Source organism: Eleutherodactylus coqui, chromosome 4 (assembly GCF_035609145.1).
Source record: "Eleutherodactylus coqui strain aEleCoq1 chromosome 4, aEleCoq1.hap1, whole genome shotgun sequence".
In the NCBI taxonomy this organism is placed as follows: domain Eukaryota; kingdom Metazoa; phylum Chordata; class Amphibia; order Anura; family Eleutherodactylidae; genus Eleutherodactylus; species Eleutherodactylus coqui.
Window position 1 is genome coordinate 224,444,028 of NC_089840.1, and position 20,686 is coordinate 224,464,713.

At 46.4% G+C, this 20,686-nt stretch overlaps 1 protein-coding gene across 3 annotated transcripts in view; it reads left to right on the plus strand.

The window, feature by feature from the left end:
- Positions 1-6,124: 6,124 nt before the first annotated feature.
- BICC1 (BicC family RNA binding protein 1) overlaps positions 6,125-20,686 on the plus strand; it is a 221,854-nt gene continuing 207,292 nt past the window's right edge. For all 3 annotated transcript variants that reach the window (XM_066600784.1, XM_066600786.1, XM_066600785.1), the window contains exon 1: positions 6,125-6,424. In XM_066600784.1, coding sequence (XP_066456881.1) covers positions 6,241-6,424 — 184 coding nt within the window. In that variant the 5' untranslated portion in view covers positions 6,125-6,240. The remainder of the gene's footprint in view (positions 6,425-20,686) is intronic.

The window sequence follows — 20,686 nt, forward strand, 5'->3', positions numbered from 1 at the left end:
CAGGAGACTCACCTAGTGGCACAAAATAAGAGGAAGGCTTCAGACAGGACACCATTTGGGTCCACATATGGGCCTGCCAGTGAACAGGTCTTGAGGGTGTACCTCATATCTGAGCAGTACCTAGCCAGGATGGTTTGCAGAGTACTGGGCGCGTTCTGTGCATGCGCGGCCCGTCGTTTCTGCGATGGGTTGTCTTTTCTCGCGCATAGCCAACTATTGCTATCTTTCAGCATGGCACTTTGCTAAAGGTTTATAGACACAATCTACTTTCTGTAGCAGGAGGATCATGTGATGTGGATGAATCAGGTGACACAGTATCCAGTGCATGCCCCATCACCCCTTTTTGGACACAGCTTCCAATAACAGGCAACACAGCTGATGAATATAACACCACAAGTATAGATGGCGTTGGCATGATCACCATGGCAGCTTCCAGCACAGGTGGGCTTAATGTTCAGTGGGGTGTCGGCCTATAATAAAATTGGGTTTGTGATTGGTTTGTTTGGATTTTAACTCTTTATATATGGATATATGTCTTAATATTGCTCATATTTGAAAAAGACTCCCAGAAGTCGAAACGTCATTTTATGTGTCTGGAGGAATAAAATAACTTTTTATATGACACCACGAATGCTGTCACATTTCTTCTTCTACAAGTCCCGTATAAAGGGACGCAACCCTGGGGAAATGGCCGCACGCGCCACCTAGTTGTATCTGTGGATGATTATCCACAGCAGGATCACCGCTCTTTCTTGGTAGGGCATTATCTGCCATGCAGGAACCTGGCGTTGGGAGGTTTTGAGCAGTGACAATAATGGAGTTGCTCATGGGTCTGGAGGGTTTGTCCCTGGCCAGAAGAATTTCTTCTTCGGTGGAGCTTCTTGAGTACCTCTGTGGTAACGCAGGCAGACAGATACGGCACAGAGGAATTTGATCCTGTTCATGACGCCAAAAGATGAGGGGTCCTGCAGCGTCCCAACAGCCACCTAGACACAAGGCCCACACTGAGGACCTGGCGGGGTACAGTTGGCACTTGTCACAATGGCTCTACCAGACTCTTACCCAGAGGGACGCACACAATCTTGGCTCAAGTACTGCTAGGCTTCTTCCAGGCAACACTAGGACAGTGGTTACCTTTATACGTGTGGTAGACTTTAGAATTGTCACGGGTGACGCCACAGTTGCTTCACGCCGTAGCTTGTACCTGGTGGTTGAATGAAGAGAGTCCACACACACAGTTGAAACTTGATCAGTCACTGGAAATGGGCAATAACGGTGAACTTTACTTGAAGCTTTGCAAAGTACAGCTTTACATAACAGTGCAAAAAAGAAAGAGACTGTGGGATCAGGGAGGAGACACGGGATTAAACCGGTCCTACAGTCCACGTTATCTGTAAGGTACCACTCTCGGAAAAGAAACACTCCGGAGGAGGATGGGGATAGGAACACGCCACAGACACTCACTCAGTACTTGAAGACAGCTCTGCATGGTGGACTCCTCACTTCACTGTCTCATGAGAGGCGGTTACTGGCATAGAGGACTTCAGGATACCTCTCCTCTTCTTTCATCACTTCACCTCATGAGGGTTGAAGGTACCCCCATGTGGCCGGCACTCCACTCTCAACGGTGGAAGATCAGGAACCCTCTACCACACCCCAATCATTCACATTTATAGGGTGCAGACATCACGTGACTAGACAAATATTGATACCTTTTCAAACATATCCCAGCCACTTTCAGACATTAACCTCTTACATGTTGAAGCTGTGCAATACACATAACAGCAGACAAGACACTTAGCACAGTGCATCCACACTAAAGACATGACATGTATGACAATTATGGAGGGGCCAGAAATAGGTGTTTCAGACCACTACACCATAATTCAATATGGTGGGTTGCCCTGCACCCTACAGATGAACGATACTGGCAGTCTGGGCTCCAACCAACATTAAAAGCCGCATTGCATGTTATTGATATGTACCAACAAATACCGATTAATACAATGTATTGGTTAACATTTTGGGCAAAATACACAACTCACAAGCCCACGTCAAGGGTCCTCGTTGTTTTGTGAGTCTCTACCTGAACATCAATCAAAAACACAGAAAAAAGGCAAAAAAAAAAAATCACAGAAAATAGTCATATACAACAGGGCAGGAAAATGCACCACTTCCCTCAACATGCAGACAACCAAACTGCTATATGGAGGAGCCATTGCAGTGGAAATGGTGCTAAAATTGACATGCTGCAGAAATTAATTCCAACCGCATGTCAATTTCCACACGGATATTGTGTGGATTATTTCTCTGGATTCATCCTAATTGTCCTCCCTGCTGACTGCCTTGTGAGGAGCATGTCACCATTACACCCTGTAACTTACAACAGCCATCTCTGTGAACGACCCATCAATAAGAGCTAAAACACATGATTGTATTTTTGCCACGGTTTGCGGTTGCGAAAATCACGCCTGCAAAACGTGATGAAATGAAACCATTGAGTCCAATGGTTTTGTTCTCACTAGCATAAATCTTGGACGAGTAAAGATGGGCCGTGCACTAGTTTTCTCGCACGTAGTTTTTATATGTGCAAAAAAAGATAGGGGGGGATCCAATCGTCCTGCTTTTTTTTACCACCTGAAATAGCACAAAATTTAAACGGTAAAAAACCCTTTTCATTGGTTCATGCCCAAAGACGCTCCGTTGCTGCGAGCATCTGTGCTTATAAAGAAATCTCCGATAACTGCCCAAAATTACAACCCCCAGTGATGGATCTCAGGGCTGAAGAGTTGGCTGCTTACTTCAAAAAGAAAATCGATGACATCTGGCAGAAAATAACTTCCCAATCCCAGACTAGTTCCAATCCTAGTCTGGTCCATACTGCATCTAGCTCCTGCTCACTGTCTGTACACCGGCCAATGACAGAGGAAAAAGTCTCCAGATTGCTTTCCTCTGCTCTCCCCACTACCTGCACTAGTAACCTTCTTCCCTCACACCTTCTCTGGTCCCTCTCCCCGGTGGTTCTCTCCCATCTCACCACTGTATTCAACCTCTCTTTGACCTCTGGCATCTTCCCCTTCTCATTCAAACATGCTCTTATACCCCACTGCTAAAGAAACCGACTCTTGACTCAACCGATGCTGCCAACTACCGACCCATCTCAAATCTCCCCTTCTTCTCCAAACTACTAGAACGGCTGGTTTACTCTCGCCTCATAAGCTATCTCCAGAAAACTCTCTTCTTGACCCCTTACAGTCTGGCTTTCGCCCCATACACTCAACAGAAACCGCCCTGACTAAAGTGTCAAATGACCTCCTGAGAGCTAAATCAAGGGATGACTACTCCCTACTGATCCTCTTCGACCTCTCCTCCTCTCTGACACTGTTGAGCATAAACTCCTCCTCAGTGTGCTTCACTTCATCAGACTAAAGGACACTGCTCCCTCCTGGTTCTCCTCCTACCTATATGACTGCTCCTTCAGTGTCTCCTTTGCTGGCTCTACCTCCCCTCCTCTTCCCCTTGTTCTTGGGGTCCCCCAGGGCTCGGTCCTTGGCCCCCTCCTCTTCTCCATCTACACAGCCCCTGTTGGACAAACCATCAGGAGATTTGGCTTTCAGTACCATCTCTATGCTGAGGACACCCAGTTATACACCTCTTCCCGTGGCATCACAGCAACATTTCTCCAGAACGCCACCAACTGTCTATCTGCTGTCTCTAATACTATGTCCTTTCTCTACCTAAAACTGGACCTCTCAAAAACTGACCTACTGCTGTTTCCGCCCTCCACTAACCGACCTCATCCTGACATCTCCATCTCAGTGTGTGGCGCCACCATAACTCCCAGACAGCACGCCCGCTGCCTTGGGGTCATATTCGACTCCGATCTCTCCTTCACCCCCTACATCAAGTCTCTCGCTCGAACATGTCAGCTGCACCTCAAGAACATCGCAAGAATCTACCCCTTTTCTCACCATGGACATACTAAAAACGCTCACAGTTGCCCTCATCCACTCTCGGCTCGATTATTGCAACTCGTTGCTGATCGGCCTCCCCTGCACCAGACTCTACCCTCTCCAATCCATCCTGAATGCAGCAGCCAGGCTCATCGTCCTGTCCAGCCGCTACTCGGACACCTCTGCCCTGTGCCGGTCACTGCACTGGCTGCCCGTTAAATACAGAATTCAATTTAAACTCACCACCATAATCCATAAAGCCCTTCATAGTGCAGCGCCACCCTACATTGCTTCCCTCATCTCAATCCACCACCCAGCCCACACCCTCCGTTCCACTAACGAAATCAGATTAATTGCCCTATTAATTCGAACCTCGCATTCCTGCCTCAAAGACTTCTCCAGAGCAGCACCGGTCCTCTGGAACGCACTACGCAAATCTATCTGGGCAATCACTGACACACAAAATTTCAGGCGTGCTCTAAAAACGCCCCTCTTCAGGGAGGCATACCACATCCCCTAAACCAAACCCTCTTTAGCCCACCTGATAACATGCTCCCTGTCCTACTGATTGCAATCCCTGCTAGCCGTAACCAACCACCCCCTGCAGTCACAGTGATATAGCCACTATACGGCTTATGTCTGACCATTGTCCATGTGTATAGCCTCCCTCACTCTCCGCCTCGCCATACCCTGCACATCTCCAGCCCCATTACCTTCTGTATGACTCTATTATCTGTAGTATGTGAGCTTGTTGTAGCAGGCCCCTCACCCCTCTGTCTCCATGGAAAGCGCTGCAGAATATGTTGGCGCTATACAAATAAAGAATAATTTATATATATATATATATATATATATATATATATATATATATATATAATATATATCATCCCCTCAATGAGAGTACATATATTTATCACTGACTCAGTGAGAGTGCATATATCACCGGTTCAGTGAGAGTGTGTGTGTGTATTTATATATATATATATATATATATATCCCCTCAGTGAGCACACGTGTCAGACTCTCCTCACTACGAGCACATATATATCTCCAGCTTCAGTAAACACACACATATATATATATATCCCCTCAGTGAGCACAAATGTCAATTTCTCTGCAGTGAGAGTACATATATATATATATATATATATATATATATATATATATATATATAAATATATATTTCCGCTCAGTGAGCACATGTCAGTTTCCCCTCAGTCCGAGTACATATATATCGCCCCCTCAGTGAGCGTATGTATGTATATAGATCTATATTTCCCCCCTCAATGAGCACACACGTGTCAGTTTCCCCTCAGTCCGAGCACACACACTTATTTATATATATATATATATATATATATATATAACCCCCTCAGTGAGAGTGTGTTTGTATGTGTATATATCAGTGAGCACACGTCAGTTTACCCTCAGTATGAGCACATATATATATCTTTCCCTTCAGTAAGCACACACACACATATATATATATACACATATCTCCCCCCTCAGTGAGCACACGTCAGTTTCTCCGCAGTGAGAGCGTGTGTATTTATATATATATATATATATATATATATATATATATACACACACACATATATATATATATACACACACATATATACACACATATATATATATATATATATCTCCACCCACAGTGAGCACACATGTCAGTTTACCCGCAGTATGAGCACATATGTATATATCTTTCCCTTTAGTAAGCACATATATATATATATATATATATATATATATATATATATACACATATATATATCTCCCCCCTCAGTGAGCACGTCAGTTTCCCCTCAGTCCGAGCACACATTAACAGATTATATATATATATATATATATATATATACACACACATACATCACCCCCTCAGTGAGAGTGTGTTTGTATGTGTATATATAAATATATCTGTATATATCAGTGAGCACACGTGTCAGTTTCCCCTCAGTCCGAGTATATATATATCGCCCCCTCAGTGAGCGTATGTATGTATATGGCTCTATATCTCCCCCTCAGTGAGCACACATGTGTCAGTTTCCCCGTCCGAGCACATATATACGGCCCCCCTGCTCTCCATGTGAAGTGTGTCGCTGACGTCACGGAGCTCCCCCTGTAGTTGGCTGTGAGTGTGTGCGGCCGCCAGAGAGGGAGCTCACCCCGCGCAGTCCGGTCCTCCTGCACATAGCGGTTCCCGGCGCTCTCCCTGCGGCGGCTCTGTGTATATGGTCGGGCGCTGGTAGCGCTGACTTCGGCGCCTTCACTCTGCGGTACGATGGCAGCTCAGTGCGACTCCATGAGCGGATACATGATCCAGTCCGACCCGGGCTCCAACAGCGAGAGAAGCACCGACTCCCCGCTGCCCGGCTCCGAGGACGACTCTCCCGCCTCCCACGACCCGGAGTGGGGAGAGGAGAGATTCCGAGTGGATAGGAAGAAGCTGGAGACCATGTTACAAGGTAACCGGGAACTTAGCAATGCAGCCTGCGCTCTGCTGTCCGGGGACGGGTGACTCATCGGCGCGCACTATAGAGTCCCGGACGGGACCCCAGCAGTCCCCCTAGAGAGTCCCGGACGGGACCCCAGCAGTCCCCCTAGAGAGTCCCGGACGGGACCCCAGCAGTCCCCCTAGAGAGTCCCGGACGGGACCCCAGCAGTCCCCCTAGAGAGTCCCGGACGGGACCCCAGCAGTCCCCCTAGAGAGTCCCGGACGGGACCCCAGCAGTCCCCCTAGAGAGTCCCGGACGGGACCCCAGCAGTCCCCCTAGAGAGTCCCGGACGGGACCCCAGCAGTCCCCCTAGAGAGTCCCGGACGGGACCCCAGCAGTCCCCCTAGAGAGTCCCGGACGGGACCCCAGCAGTCCCCCTAGAGAGTCCCGGACGGGACCCCAGCAGTCCCCCTAGAGAGTCCCGGACGGGACCCCAGCAGTCCCCCTAGAGAGTCCCGGACGGGACCCCAGCAGTCCCCCTAGAGAGTCCCGGACGGGACCCCAGCAGTCCCCCTAGAGAGTCCCGGACGGGACCCCAGCAGTCCCCCTAGAGAGTCCCGGACGGGACCCCAGCAGTCCCCCTAGAGAGTCCCGGACGGGACCCCAGCAGTCCCCCTAGAGAGTCCCGGACGGGACCCCAGCAGTCCCCCTAGAGAGTCCCGGACGGGACCCCAGCAAACACTACAGGGGGCTGAGAACTCACTATAGTGGACCTTGGCTATAGAAGACCCCAGCAATCACTGTTACTATATAATACCCCCCTTTTTTTACCCAAGTCCTCTTTGCCCTTTAAATGCCCCTAATCATGACCCGAGAATGTTATGTTGCTCCATACATTTTTGCCCCCAGCTGATATATTCCATCGTGTGGTACAATGTGCAGCTTTACAGAGTTATAGTTTTTTTTTTTGTTTTTTTGTGCTTCTATTTAAGAACTTCTCAGGCATAAAGATACTTATGGAAAAATGGACTTGCCACCAGTGCCCCTATGTGATCCCCCATAAATTGGGATTTATCCTGTGTAGGAACATGAGACCTTGCTATATGGGTCCCCAGGACTCTGTAGAGCCTCTCCTCTTCCTATATACTCGCCTGGGCTCTTGGTCCACGCTGCAGGGCTCTACGGGGGCCTCTGCAGGAACACTTTCTCCGATAGTGAGTCGCCGTCCAGCTTTCTGTTACCAGGTCCGGTCAGAGCTTCCACTGTCTGTGGGCATCTATAAGGCAGGACTATGCTTCATCGCTACACTGTAACGCAGGGTATAAAGTGAAGGGGAGGCTGACATTTGCATTGCAGGTCCTGTTCAGAGCTACCGGCGCAGATCTGGCATGAATTGCCGGGTGAAAGTTGTGAACATCGCAGTTTTTGGTCTGGTTAGAATGCCGGCGACGTGCAGGAACCGAACGGACCCGGTTATAGCCAATGGGGTCCGTTCGGAGCAGTTTGGTTATGAGATGGATCACTTCATCCCGGGGATTCTGGTCTTCTGCTTCCATAATGGAACAGCGAAACAGAATCCCCACCGCAGATGTGAATTTAGTCTAACGGGGGCTTCACACGTGGTGGTCTTAAGAAAACCGCCACTGCAGTTTTTTTCTTTGAGCTAGAGCCAGAAATGGATTCAAGAGGAATGGGGAAATAACCTTATGTAACTTGTACGTCTCCTTCCTGCTGGAGTCACTTCTGACTCAAAACCATCAAAAATTGTGGATTTATTTGGAAAATGCGGTTTGGGAATTGCCTTCATGCGATATCTCAACCTCATTGGGCCCCAACACCACCAAATGGTTTCTATCGGGTCAGCCATTTAGACTACCGGCCCTGATCACCTTTAGCTTGAGGCACAATCTCTGGCGTTAACTGTAGGGGATGCGGTTGCACCAGGAGCCTTAGGGGGCCCATAAGGAATAAGGCACTGTAGTTGGGGGCCATAATAGATTTTACATTGGGGTCCAGAAGCTTTAAGTTGCGCCTCTGGGGACAATCATGAATGCCGGGTGAAGCTGACACTGCTGAAGTGAGTAGTTTACTGCAATGCCCCATGTAGCCACCCGTTACTAATGAGAAAGTGTAAACCATGCCAAGTAGTGGTAATGGTGTGCAGGTGTAGCGCCCGTTCTTGGGGTGTGGCTACACAGGCGATCACGTGCGGGTCCTGTGTGATCGCAGGATGCACAGAACTCGCGCTTATAAAGTAAACCAAGTACTTTCAATGGGTTAAATGACATGCGCCATTGTTTACTCGCAGAATCTCCTATTTCTGGGTGATTCTGTTACAAGATTCGCCCATGATTTCCTATAGGTGCATGATGTGCTTCCACCCCCCAAATACTGGAACATGCCCTTTTTAAACCCTTTTTTTGCGTGAGTGTATACGGATGTGCTGGTATATGTGTTGATGAGGAGTTGCGTCCCAGAGACATGAAAGTTGCAGGTTAAATGAATGCAATCTGGATGCGATGTTCCTCCTACATTACACTTGCCTGTGTAAATCCAGCATTAGGGTGTGCTCACGTGAGCGTCTACCGATTCGGCGCGAAATCAGTTTGATTCTGCAAACTAGTTAGATGTGCATTTGCGGTATTTTTTTTAAATTTTTTTTTGGCTTGACTATTTGGTGCCTGTACTTTTTTAAAACGATGGTTTTCATGGTTACCGGTGTTAAAATCTGATTGCATTCACATCATGCAACTTTTTATTTCTAAACCAACTGTAGAATGACTTCGGTCATTTTTGTCCAAAAACTGCTCCAAAATAGGTCATGCATTTTTGATTTTTTTTTTTTTTCTCTGAACACTTAAAGTAAAACAAAGTGGTACGTGTGAATATTACTCTTTAATATATGCCTTATTGATGTCAGACTTTGGGCAGAATCCCCCCCCCCCCCCTTTAATGTAGTCTAGTCTGTTGCTGGTCATGTTGACCCTATTAGCTATATATCTGTGGTACTATCTGTATCTTGCACCAGATCGGAGAGGCCGTGTGGCTCGTGGGTGCTGGTGGGGGATAAGGGTGTCCTCTCAGGGGAACGGCATACCAGCAGGTAATGGGTTTTCTTTCAGTGACCTTACTGCTACTGGATATTACTAAGCGAACAGCGCAAGTCTCGCTGCATACAAGTACAATGGATGGGCAGCAGCATCACCTGTCACTGCAGTAATAGTATACAGCAGTGGCTTCCAGGTGTAGTTGAACTACAACTCCCAGAATGTTGGGAGGAGTTAACGACAGAGGGAAAAACAGTCTGGGGATGCATATTACTATGGAGCAATTCCAGCAACCTGATTGGTTCTGATTCACAATTCCAGCAACCTGATTGGTTGTTTGGGTTCGCTGATTCAACCTGATTGGTTGTTAGCCATTTACTCCGTACTTCGGCCCTAATATGCACTGGGGACCCCTAGTGTGTGGCATAATCTACTCACTGCATTGTTATCGTGGCAGACAAGCTTGTGTGTTTTCTTTCGTCATCTCTTGATTACATTAAGAGCCACTTACACAATTATTACGCAAAATTCGTTCAGCCGAATGACTTTGTACGTTAATCATCGCGTCTTAATGTACAGCCATCATGAACTATTTGTCTTGTAGCTCACCTTCAACCGGCATGAAAATCGTCGCTGGATCGCTGACTTCTCGCTGGGTGTTAATGCTCGCCGCTTCGTATAGTATGAAGCGCTGAGTGAGAAGCCAGCGGTGATCTGCCTGTCTGCACGCCTGCATGAGCCCTAACCAACCTATCGGTGACGCCAGCGGTCGTCCCGCCTGAATGGGTCAATAGACTAAAACGAATAGGGTTGTGTACGTTGGTAGCGTGACATCCGTCAGCAGGTCAGTAAGTACTTGTTGCATGGACGTAACGTGGTTGTGTAGAGAATACCCCCGGCAATGTAAGGGAGACTTCCTGCTGCATGAGAACGTGGCGTTGGGATTTCTTCACACTTGCATTCGGGTCTTCTCTCTTGGGGAAAACGGAGTGCCAGCCAAGGACTTACCCGTCCAATGACAGAGCCTGATAGACCGCGGAATTTGACTAGTCACAACAGCCCCTGTCTATATGCTCTATTAGGTTTTTAAATGATAGCATGCAACACTGCTGCTTCACTGTAGAGGGCGCTGCAATGGAAACGTTTCCCAGCAGGATCAGCTCTTTTGTGGTCTAGTGGACTGCAGTGATCATCTGACTACTGTAGTCCCCGAAAGTAAGACAGGGTCTTAAGTTAAGCTTTGCTCCAAAAATGTTTTATATATCCATCTATCTGCCTGGACACTATTTAAAAATCATACTATGGCTTACTTTGGTGGTAGGTCTTATTTTTAGGGTAGTATCAGATTGCTGCTTCAAATCTGTATAGTGTTGATTACAATCTAAACTACGATTCTTCTTAAAGTTTGCCTCTTTTAATACTGGGGGGGGGGGGGGGGGGGGGGATGGTTATGTTTTCCAGGAAAACGCAAGCTTATTTACAAGCTTCTTTTCTCCTGAGGATCTTGGTTTGCAAAAGACCTTGAACCTGAATTATCAGATTAGTCTTGTATGTAGCACTTAAATCCAGTGACTTTAGATCGATTCATTAAGTAAAGCATAAACCTAATCCCATCACAACTAGAGGAGGATGGAGAGGAAGATTCCCGGAATCAGGAAATGTTTGTTGCGAAAGGCTATTTGCACACCTGCAAACTTAAAAGTTGCAACTCTTTAGACCACACTGGGAACCGCCGTCCGTGTGCTGGACACCAAATGGTAACATGCACTACTTTTATTAAGACTTGGACAAAAATAGGACATGCTGTGATTAAAAAAATAAATAAATAAAACATTTCTTCTTCTTGGATTATTCATCCAAGTAAAGAAAAAAAACTCTACACCCATTCAAATTAATGGTTTTGGATTTTCAGACTTTTTTTTATGCCCCTGTGCCATAAATGTGGCTATTGCACAGGCAAAGGGGAATGGTTCATTTTTTTACGGGAACATCTACTGTGCAGAGCCTTGTGTGGCAGAGTGTAAGCTCTCGCTCATGACCTGAAGGTTGCAAGTTCAATCCCCACATGATTCGTGTAGTCGGCTCAAGGTGGACTCAGCCTTCCAAGCTTAGGTAAAATGAGAACCAGCTTGGTCGGGGGTAATTACCTGAAAGCGCTGCGGAATAAGTTTGCGCTATACAAATACCAAGATTTATTTATTTTTACTGTAAAATCTGGCTAAAACAATGCCTGCGCTTTGAAAAGTAAACCCCCCCCCCCCCCCCCCATCCTGTGGGTACCCCCGAGTTCAGAGCTCAGTAATGGAGAACCTCCTGATGTATCAAGAACCTTTCTGATGTCGGGATCCTGAGACCAATCAGGTGTGGGAGAAGTTATACCCGGTCAGCAAGGGAGCATGAAACTAAAGTAACATTAAAGGGGTTGTCTCATGAAAGCATGTGGGGTTATACACTTCTGTATGGCCACATTAATGCACTTTGTAATGTACATTGTGCATTAATTATGAGCCATACAGAAGTTATTCACTTACCTGCTCCGTTGCTAGCGCCCCCGTCGCCATGGATCCGTCTAAAATCGCTGTCTTCTGGCGATTTTAGATGCGCTTGCGCTGTGCGGTGAATGGGGCCGCTCGTGCCGGAGAGCTGGTCCTCGTAGGTCCGCCCCGTCACGTGTGCCGATTCCAGCCAATCAGGAGGCTGGAATCGGCAATGGACCGCACAGAGCCCACGGTGCACCATGGGAGAAGACCCGCAGTGCATCGTGGGTGAAGATCCCGGCGGCCATCTTAGTAAGGTAAGGAAGAAGTCGCCGCAGCGCGGGGATTCGGGTAAGTACTAAACTTTTTTTTTTTTAACACATGCATTGGATTTGTCTCGCGCCGAACGGGGGGCCTATTGAAAAAAAAACCAACCCGTTTCGGCGTGAGACAACCCCTTTAAGGTCAAAAAGTGGGCTACAGCAGGACTATGCCAATATAAAAAATAAGGGCGCAGCGTAAGGCCCCATTCACATCTCAGTTTGGGCTCACTTATGGGTTTCTAGTTCTCTGTTCCGTTTTTTTTTTTCCCCCAATTAAGGTGACAAAAAAAAAAAATAAAAAATTCAGGTTGCATTTTTTTTTTTAAATCGATTTAAATGAACTATTTAACTTTAGTTTCCCTGTCCCAAAACGGAACAGGTAAACCGAAAGCCCCGAGTCCACACATGGCAGACTTATTGCAGGGTGTACTCTTTATTACAGAGTTTTCGTGCAGAATCTAAGCGGGGTTTTAACAGTATCCTTGCAGTGCATAGAGCTGCCTCTTCCATTGTAGTGAAGAGTAACAAGTCTGTGTGTCAGTCAGTGAATGTGGTGGTTGGGACCCAAGAAGTCTCTTCTCAATAACATAATTTGCAAAATGAAGAACATCTGCTTTCACGTTGGAGCTTAGGAAGGAAAGAATGTAGCCAGTTGCAGAGCGCAGCGGAGAGCAGATGAGGAGGAAAGTGACTTGTGTTACAAAGGAGGTCGCTACAATGTTGTGGATAGCAAAAGTGCAAGTTGTGGGGGTGGGAGATGTAACAAAGGCTGATCTTAAGTGTTACCACCGCCAGGAAGACGGAGGCTTTCTGGGAGTCGGGTGAATCATTTTGCCGGCCTATAGTATGTGATTTGAGGCTGGAAAAGGGATGAATAATCTTCCTCTGAGCCGCCAGAGTCTGGAAGGAAAATCTCCTCATTTCAAACTGAAGAACTTCCTGTATTGCGACCTCCTCAACTCTCATCCAAGTTGTATTTTAGTTCAAGCAGTGTTGTGCGGATATTGTGGCTGCTGATTTCCATAGCGCTCTGGGTAGCATTACTGTAAAACTTCTATATGGCTGTTTAACCCGTTGTATCGTTACAGTGGGGGTCTGGGGTAGGAAATAGGTTTTTAGAAACCCTATTAGGTTAATGTTAATAGGGGCACTTTCTTGCTCAGGATCTTCACTAGCTAGATTTGAAAAATGGTTACAAAAACATCTTGATCTGGGAAGATGAAGATTATGTAATACCCACTTTCTCCTGTGGAGGTGCTGCAGGGAAATTACATGCGGCAAATGGTCTGCTGCTTCCTCAAACTGCTCCCCTCTTGTCAATGGATTGTGTCCGGTATTGCAGCCTGGCCTGAATCACTTGGTCAGCACAGTAGAGCCATGTCTGGGAGGGGGAGCGCTGATATTTCTTTGTAATCCAAGACAACCCCTTGTAATTTCCAGAATTAGTTTTTTTTGCTTAGTATTAAGCCAATTCTTCAAGTGAAAAAAGTATACCAAGTATCCTGAGCAGCTGCAAACTCCAAGCTGTGAAGTTGAATTGCTTTTGCTTATAAGGGCAGTTAATTGAATTTGATCGCCTTTTTGCTGAGGCACAATTCTGACTTTCTAAATTGATATTGGCCTCTGTGGGTGGGGCTAATGGCAGACCGAGGGAAGTAGGGGATGCAGGCTTGACTTCTGCACCCTTGCAGCAAAACTTTGTGCAGCTATAGGTCTGCAGAGGAGAAGGCTGTATGGCTGTGGAAGGAGAGGGTATATGGCAGGGCTCTGAGGGGAGGAGGAAAGGACCGTATATGGAGGCAGTAATGGTGGGTTGGGGGCGGAGAGGACAGTATATGGAGGCTGTGATTAATTTCTGATAACTGGTATATATTAAAGGGAATCTGTTACCATCTTTTTACAGCCCTCGCTGAGGGCACCATAAGGTAGCGCCTGTCACACGGATTAGTGATATGTCTGCTGTATGTATCTGTGCAGTAGTTTAGGAGAAACTTGTGTTTTTATTAGAAGCAGCTACACACAGAACTGGTCCTGCATATTCATGAGCTGCAGACTAGCCACACCCAACCCTCTCTCCAGCCAATGATTGGCAGCACTATGCATAGTAATAAGCAGAGAGCTGTAGGTCATTGACTAGAGGGGTGGGGTAGGTGGAGCTAGGTGCTGCTCCTGAATATTCGGGACTACAAGTATTCCTCTATGCATGTGCTGCTAGTGATAACATGTAAGCTTCTTACACATAGTCGTGGCACAGCGCCACAATTTTACTTTTAGCACACCACGTCATTGAAGAGGTGCGCTAAACACAGAAAATAAAGCAGACCACGCTTGAAAATCGCAGCGCTGGAAAGCGCCGCAGTCGAGCACATGTCTGCGAGGCTCCATTGAAATTAATTGGAGCATTATACTGCGAGTAACCACCAGAAAAACGGATGTGTAAGTGGCTCAATTGGCATTTTCTACTGGGCAAATTTGGAAAACCAGTGACGGCAAATATAGATTAGACCATGAAATGGTGATGACATGGGGTAAAAAGTCATCTGTAACACGTCTATTACAATGCGCTTGTCTGTAACTGGCCTGGAAGGTAATGTATAGCTACTGCGCAAACCTATAATGTAGGGTAGTTGTACAATTTAATAAGGATCTAATAACAGGTAGAATGAATATATGTAATCTCTCTCCCTCTAAATTTAGGTTTTCTGTATATTGACCTTGAAAGAATAAACAGGGGACTAATCTGAGAAGGTAAAATACTTAAAGGGAGCCTTTCGTGTTAGAAATGCAGTCTGGTCTATAGGCAGCATGTTCTAGCAAGCTATCAGATAATTGTTATATATCACCTATGGGTTCATGTGCAATAGGAAAGCACATCTTTTGAGCGATAATCGTTGCGTGTACATGTGCCCACCTTTCACTTTTTTGCCGAACGACCATCTTTGGTTTGGCATTAAATCCATTGTTCAGCAGAACAGCTGATAAGACAGACCACACGCTGTCCTCTGCCTGGGGAGTGCTGATAACAGCTGATTACATCTTCTCAGCTGTCAGCCCCATGGCAGAACAAAGTGAATGTATTCAGAGAACAGCGGGTGGCCTGTTCTCTGAATACAGCTCTTGGTGGCTCACACACTACTAATTGGTACTAATGGGCATTAGTACCAAGTAGTAGTTTATGCAAATTGATTGCTCTAGGTATAGCAGGGTGTTTGGTTTCCCTCTAGTATTCCTTTCAAAGAAAATGCATCACTACTAGAGATGAGCGAACGTGTTCGGCTCCGCCCCTTTTCGCCCGAACACCGAACTTTGCGAGCAGTTCCGTGCTCGGGCGAAAAAAGTTCGGGGGTCGCCGTGGCAGCGCGGGGGAGTGCGGCGGGGAGTGGGGGGGAGAGGGAGAGAGGGCTCCCCCCTGTTCCCCGCTGCTGCCGCCCGCGCCGCCGCGCCTCTCCACGCCCCCCGGCGCCCGCCGAAGCTTTACGCGCGGACACTGAAGTCCTCGGCAAAGCCGGTGTCCGGGGGCGTAAGTGTTCGTTAAGAACACGTTCGCTCATCTCTAATCACTACGCTTTTTTTTTCACTAATTCAGACCAGATACTGAAACTTATTTCCATTTTTAAAAATCTGTTTATTTGGATTGCATTTTTTTCCTGTTAGCAACTTGAGGGTACTTAATGACTGTTATGGAAGAGTGTATTGTGGGTATGCTGTACAGGGAGGGGGAGGAGGTTCACTGTGACATTGTGAATAGTGGACTCTAGGTTCTTTGGACTAGCCTTAGAAAAAGCCAGTGATACTCCACCTGTGGGATCAGATACTGCTATCTGTTGGCGGATTGAGGGGAAAGGCTTATAGGCAAACGTTATGGCCTCTGCCTTGTTTACCAATTGTGATATGGCATCCTACAGTGTATATATTACATTGGTGTGAAGATCGGTGATCTGCTGAAGCATCAGGCTATAGCTCGTCCGGAGAAGCCTCTTCTGTCTGGTTTATAAATGTTCTGCAGCATGTCACTGAACTCCATAGTTTTTACTATGTCTTACGCAGTAAACTCCATAAGGCTCACATTGTGCACTTGGAATAAACACTTGCAGATTGTTGATGCTGCTAGGAATGGTACCTTTACATGGGGCACTTATCATCCAAATAATTGGTGGGAACAGTTTGTTTTTATGGTTGTCCAGTGTATATAGCGAGCAACGGGGCGCTGATCGAGAAATCACTCAGTTGCTTCCTTTTAGATCACGTCTTCCGTATTTTGGACCCACTCCTAGTTTTGGCTTAACTACTGACGTGAATAAGCCCGAGGCTGGTTTTTGCAAAGTATGCAGCACAGTACTAAATCTATCCCTACCATGTGTGCACATCTGCAAAAGTAGTTCCCCCAGCGCAGTGTGAAGGCATAGATACCACTGCCGACTATTGGATGCCGCTTGGATAAAGCGGAGGGCTGTTTTCATCATTACACCTCTTGCTTGCTATAACCTTTTGAGCAATGTAATGGTTCCTATACTCTGCTGGCTCAGAACCATTTTATGAAATAGCGTTTGACTTAAAAAGGTATTTTGGTACCTCAGCTATGAAGACATAACACCCCCCCCCCCCCCTTAATTTTTATTGAGCAAGAGCTGCGGTCCAGAGAGGCGTGCACCTCTGTGCTCTAAACTGCAGCTGTTCCTCAAGAGTTAAAGGGGTTGTCCCACTTCTAGCTGTTTTGTTGCAGGAAGCAGACTGCTCCATACATTATATAGTGGCTGGGGTTGATAGTGCAGGATTAGACCTGTTCACGTTAATAGGACTCCACCTGCAGTTCCAACCTTGGTCACTTCATAATGTATGGAGCTGTCAGCTTCCTGCAGCAAAACTAGAAGTTGGACAACCAGTTTAGTATTGAAAAGTTGCCCTCCTAAGTGTCCTGGTAGGTGTAATCGAAGATGGCCATCTTAGGACTTTGCTTTGTACAAAGCCTCAATAGGCCAGCAGAAGTACCTAGGGCCTTATTTTATCTTCACATGCACATGCAGTTCTTCTAAGAGAATATCTCCTATAGAAAGGCACCTAACGAAGCTTCCTACTGCAGCAGGATGTGACTTTGTACCATGGAGCTTATATGTGGGTTAATTTGCCACTGTCCATCCTCTACCATGATTGTGGGACCTGGAACCCCTGAAGTCTTGCTGTGGATAACTATAGGGTTTAGTGTGCTTTAGCTAAACCATCTGTTTCAGCTAACTATTGGGTAAGAAAACTTTCTGACGTCAGTTTTGATTAGTGGGGTCCAAGTACTGAGACCCCAACTGATCGCTAAGGCTGCTTTCACACTGGTGACAAAACCTAACCATTTTCCTGCTGTGCGACAGCGTTACAAAATCACGTGTGACGCCCGTACTTTCCAATGGGTTTTTCACGTTAGTGATGTTTTGTAGGCTGCTACACTGCAAGAAACAAAATTGCTGAATATTGCTGTGATTTGCGATGTTTTATAGCCCATGTTACCCTATGGAGCTTTCGTTTCTGTTGCATCGTGTGAAAATGTGGTTTTCATGCGGTGCGATGTAACTTTTAGAGTAGGAAGTCCTATTGTTTGTCCCTAAGATAAGCCATGGCTGCATTTAAAAAATTACCTAATGCTCTGCCACACTTACCTGTAGTCTTCAGCCAGCATTTCCTGGTGAGGGGGCTCAAAAATCCCGCCTCCAGGAAGCTCTGGCTTTGATTGGCTGAGCTGCGGCACTCGAGAACCAGTCACAGCCATCGCATATCAACTATTTTTACGCGGCGATATCACTGTCGCCCATGTGAAAGGGACCTTAAATGGAGGGGCAGAAGTGCTCAATTGAGTGCTATGCCACTCGAGCTCTAATTGGCAAGTGGTATATGGATTCAGACTTCCTTTCATGCACTTCTACAACTCTACCAATGGAACTTGCAGTTGTTAGAATAGCTCATAGATAAATGGGAACATTGCTTAACTTCATGGTTTCCCTATTGGGTGAGGGGACCATAATTGCAAGACTTCTGTCATGGGTTTTCCGCTGTGATCGCAGTGAACTCCAGCTATTCTACAACCCCAAAATCACTGTTGTCCTAGAGAACATGTGCAACGAGTTCTATGGCTGATGAGTAATTTCGTGTTCCAACTGTTCTCCAAGGGGCGCACAGATGCGTAAGGGTCGCCCTGTGTGGTGACATTTAGTTCATGGCCAGATCCATTGTCTGGGTGTCATACGGAAGCATCGGGGTTCGGTTCCAGCTGTAACAGCTGAGATTTATTGTCTGAGGACAATGGAGCCGCTGAAATGTCAAGTCCCTAAACGTCAGTGGAAACTTGTATCATGCTCAGAAGTAAAATCTATCCGCTCCTTAACCTGCCGGCTCACGGTTTATAAGATGACTCCAGGTGATACTTGTCACTTCAAGGAATATCTGGGTGGTATTCCTAATTTAGCCCCCTTTTACAAGGCTGATAAATTGTTCAGATTCCCACATCCAGCGGGATGGGAATATTCCGAATACCGACTGAACGACAAATAAGAATTTGCTCATTCGTCCGGTTTTCTGCATTAACACATAAGGATGCCACCTATGGACTGCCTAGAGGACAGGGGTATAAACCATGTAACCCTTCTATCCCCTGAGATACAGGCTGCCATAAACAGAACAAATCTTAATGAATGCTGTGGGTTTTACAGGGATTTTCTAGCAAGATGTTTTTAACTTCTCACGTTCCAAGACCTCTATAGTCATTAAATGGGCACATGTATCACCGCTAACTGATTAAAATCTGTTCAGGTCATGTGATCAAAGGCCAACGGCTTGTTACAAGTATGGCCAGATTTGGCGGATCCACAGTGGCAAATCTGTGCTTAAAGGGGTTTTCCAGGGAAATACTATTGACGTACCCTCAAGATAAAAAGTTACAGTAAGGCCTCATGCCACACAGGCACGCACTGATTCTGCTGCTGAATCCTGCAGCAGAATCCTTGCATGCCCGCAGACATGGGCATTAAGACAGGTTCTTACCTCTCCAGAACTAGCGTAGGTCTCAAGTCGTGGTCGGATCTTTTTTCTTCCTAACGGTGGATGTGTCAGGGCACTGGCCGAAGGGCCCGACACCTGTGCAATACTTTTTTTTTTTCCTTTGAATCTCCTGCTTTCCCACGGATCCGCAGCATGGCTTCCATTGACTTATATGAAAGCCGTTCCTGTGGGATCCACAGAAAAAAATATAGCATGCTGCGATTTTATTTTGGCAAGCAGCGTCTGCAAATAAAATCCACTGGTGTGCATGGAGAGGAGTTTCCACACACTTCAATGTGCCACATTGAGCAGTGGATCGCCTGCGCCTGTTGACAGGCCAAGCACATTCGCCATGCAGAAGAAAGATCTGGCCGTGACGGAGACGGCCTGTGCCGAACAGGTGAGTAAAATGTTTTTTGCCTCATATCTATGGGCACGGAAGGAATCTGCTGCGGGATTCTGCACTCAGAATCTGTTCGTGCCTGAGGACAATGAGTCCTTACTGCCCTATTTTTTTTTCTCCTTCAGCTTCCAAAATTATTTTTGCTGCGTTTTTTTTTTTCCCCGTGACATAGAGCCATTTTTCTTTTTTCACTGACTCTTCTTTTTTTTTTTTTTTTTTGTTAAGGCTAAAAAGCTAAAAACAAAATGAGTGAATTTATGCTAAAATAAAGTATGGGAATGAGTTCCTCAATTTGTTTAGGACGTTTTGATACATAATTTGTATAGTCTCAGTTTATAGGGCGCATACAGCGACTAGTTTAGTTGGTGTTTGGCTATGGGTTATTTTCTCTTTTTTTTTTTTTTTTTACCTTTTATAAACCCCATGATGTCAAATAAGACCCCAGGGGAACATTCATGGTACCGTATATACCGGCGTATAAGACGACTTTTGAACCCCGAAAAATCTGCTCTGCAGTCGGGGGTCGTCTTATGCGCCGGTAATACAAAAAAAAAAAAGTGTAAAAAAAAAAAAATTTTATTACTCACCTCCCCCGGCGTTCTGTCGCGCTCCAGCAGGCTGTCGCTCGCTCCTCGTCCCCGCCGCAGCATAGCTTTCTGAATGCGGGGCTTGAAATCCCCGCTTCCAGAAAGCTAATACACACGCCGGCAGCCATGACATCATTGAATGGCTGTGATTGGCTAAAGCACACGTGGCTTCAGCCAATCACACTATTCAATGACATCATTGAATGGCTGTGATTGGCTGAAGGCGCACGTGTTAGCAATCACACCCATTCAATGATGTCATTGAATAGTGTGATTGGCTGAAGCCACGTGTGCTTTAGCCAATCACAGCCATTCAATGATGTCATGGCTGCCGGCGTGTGTATTAGCTTTCTGGAAGCGGGGATTTCAAGCCCCACATTCAGAAAGCTATGCTGCGGCGGGGACGAGGAGCGAGCGACAGCCTGCCGGAGCGAG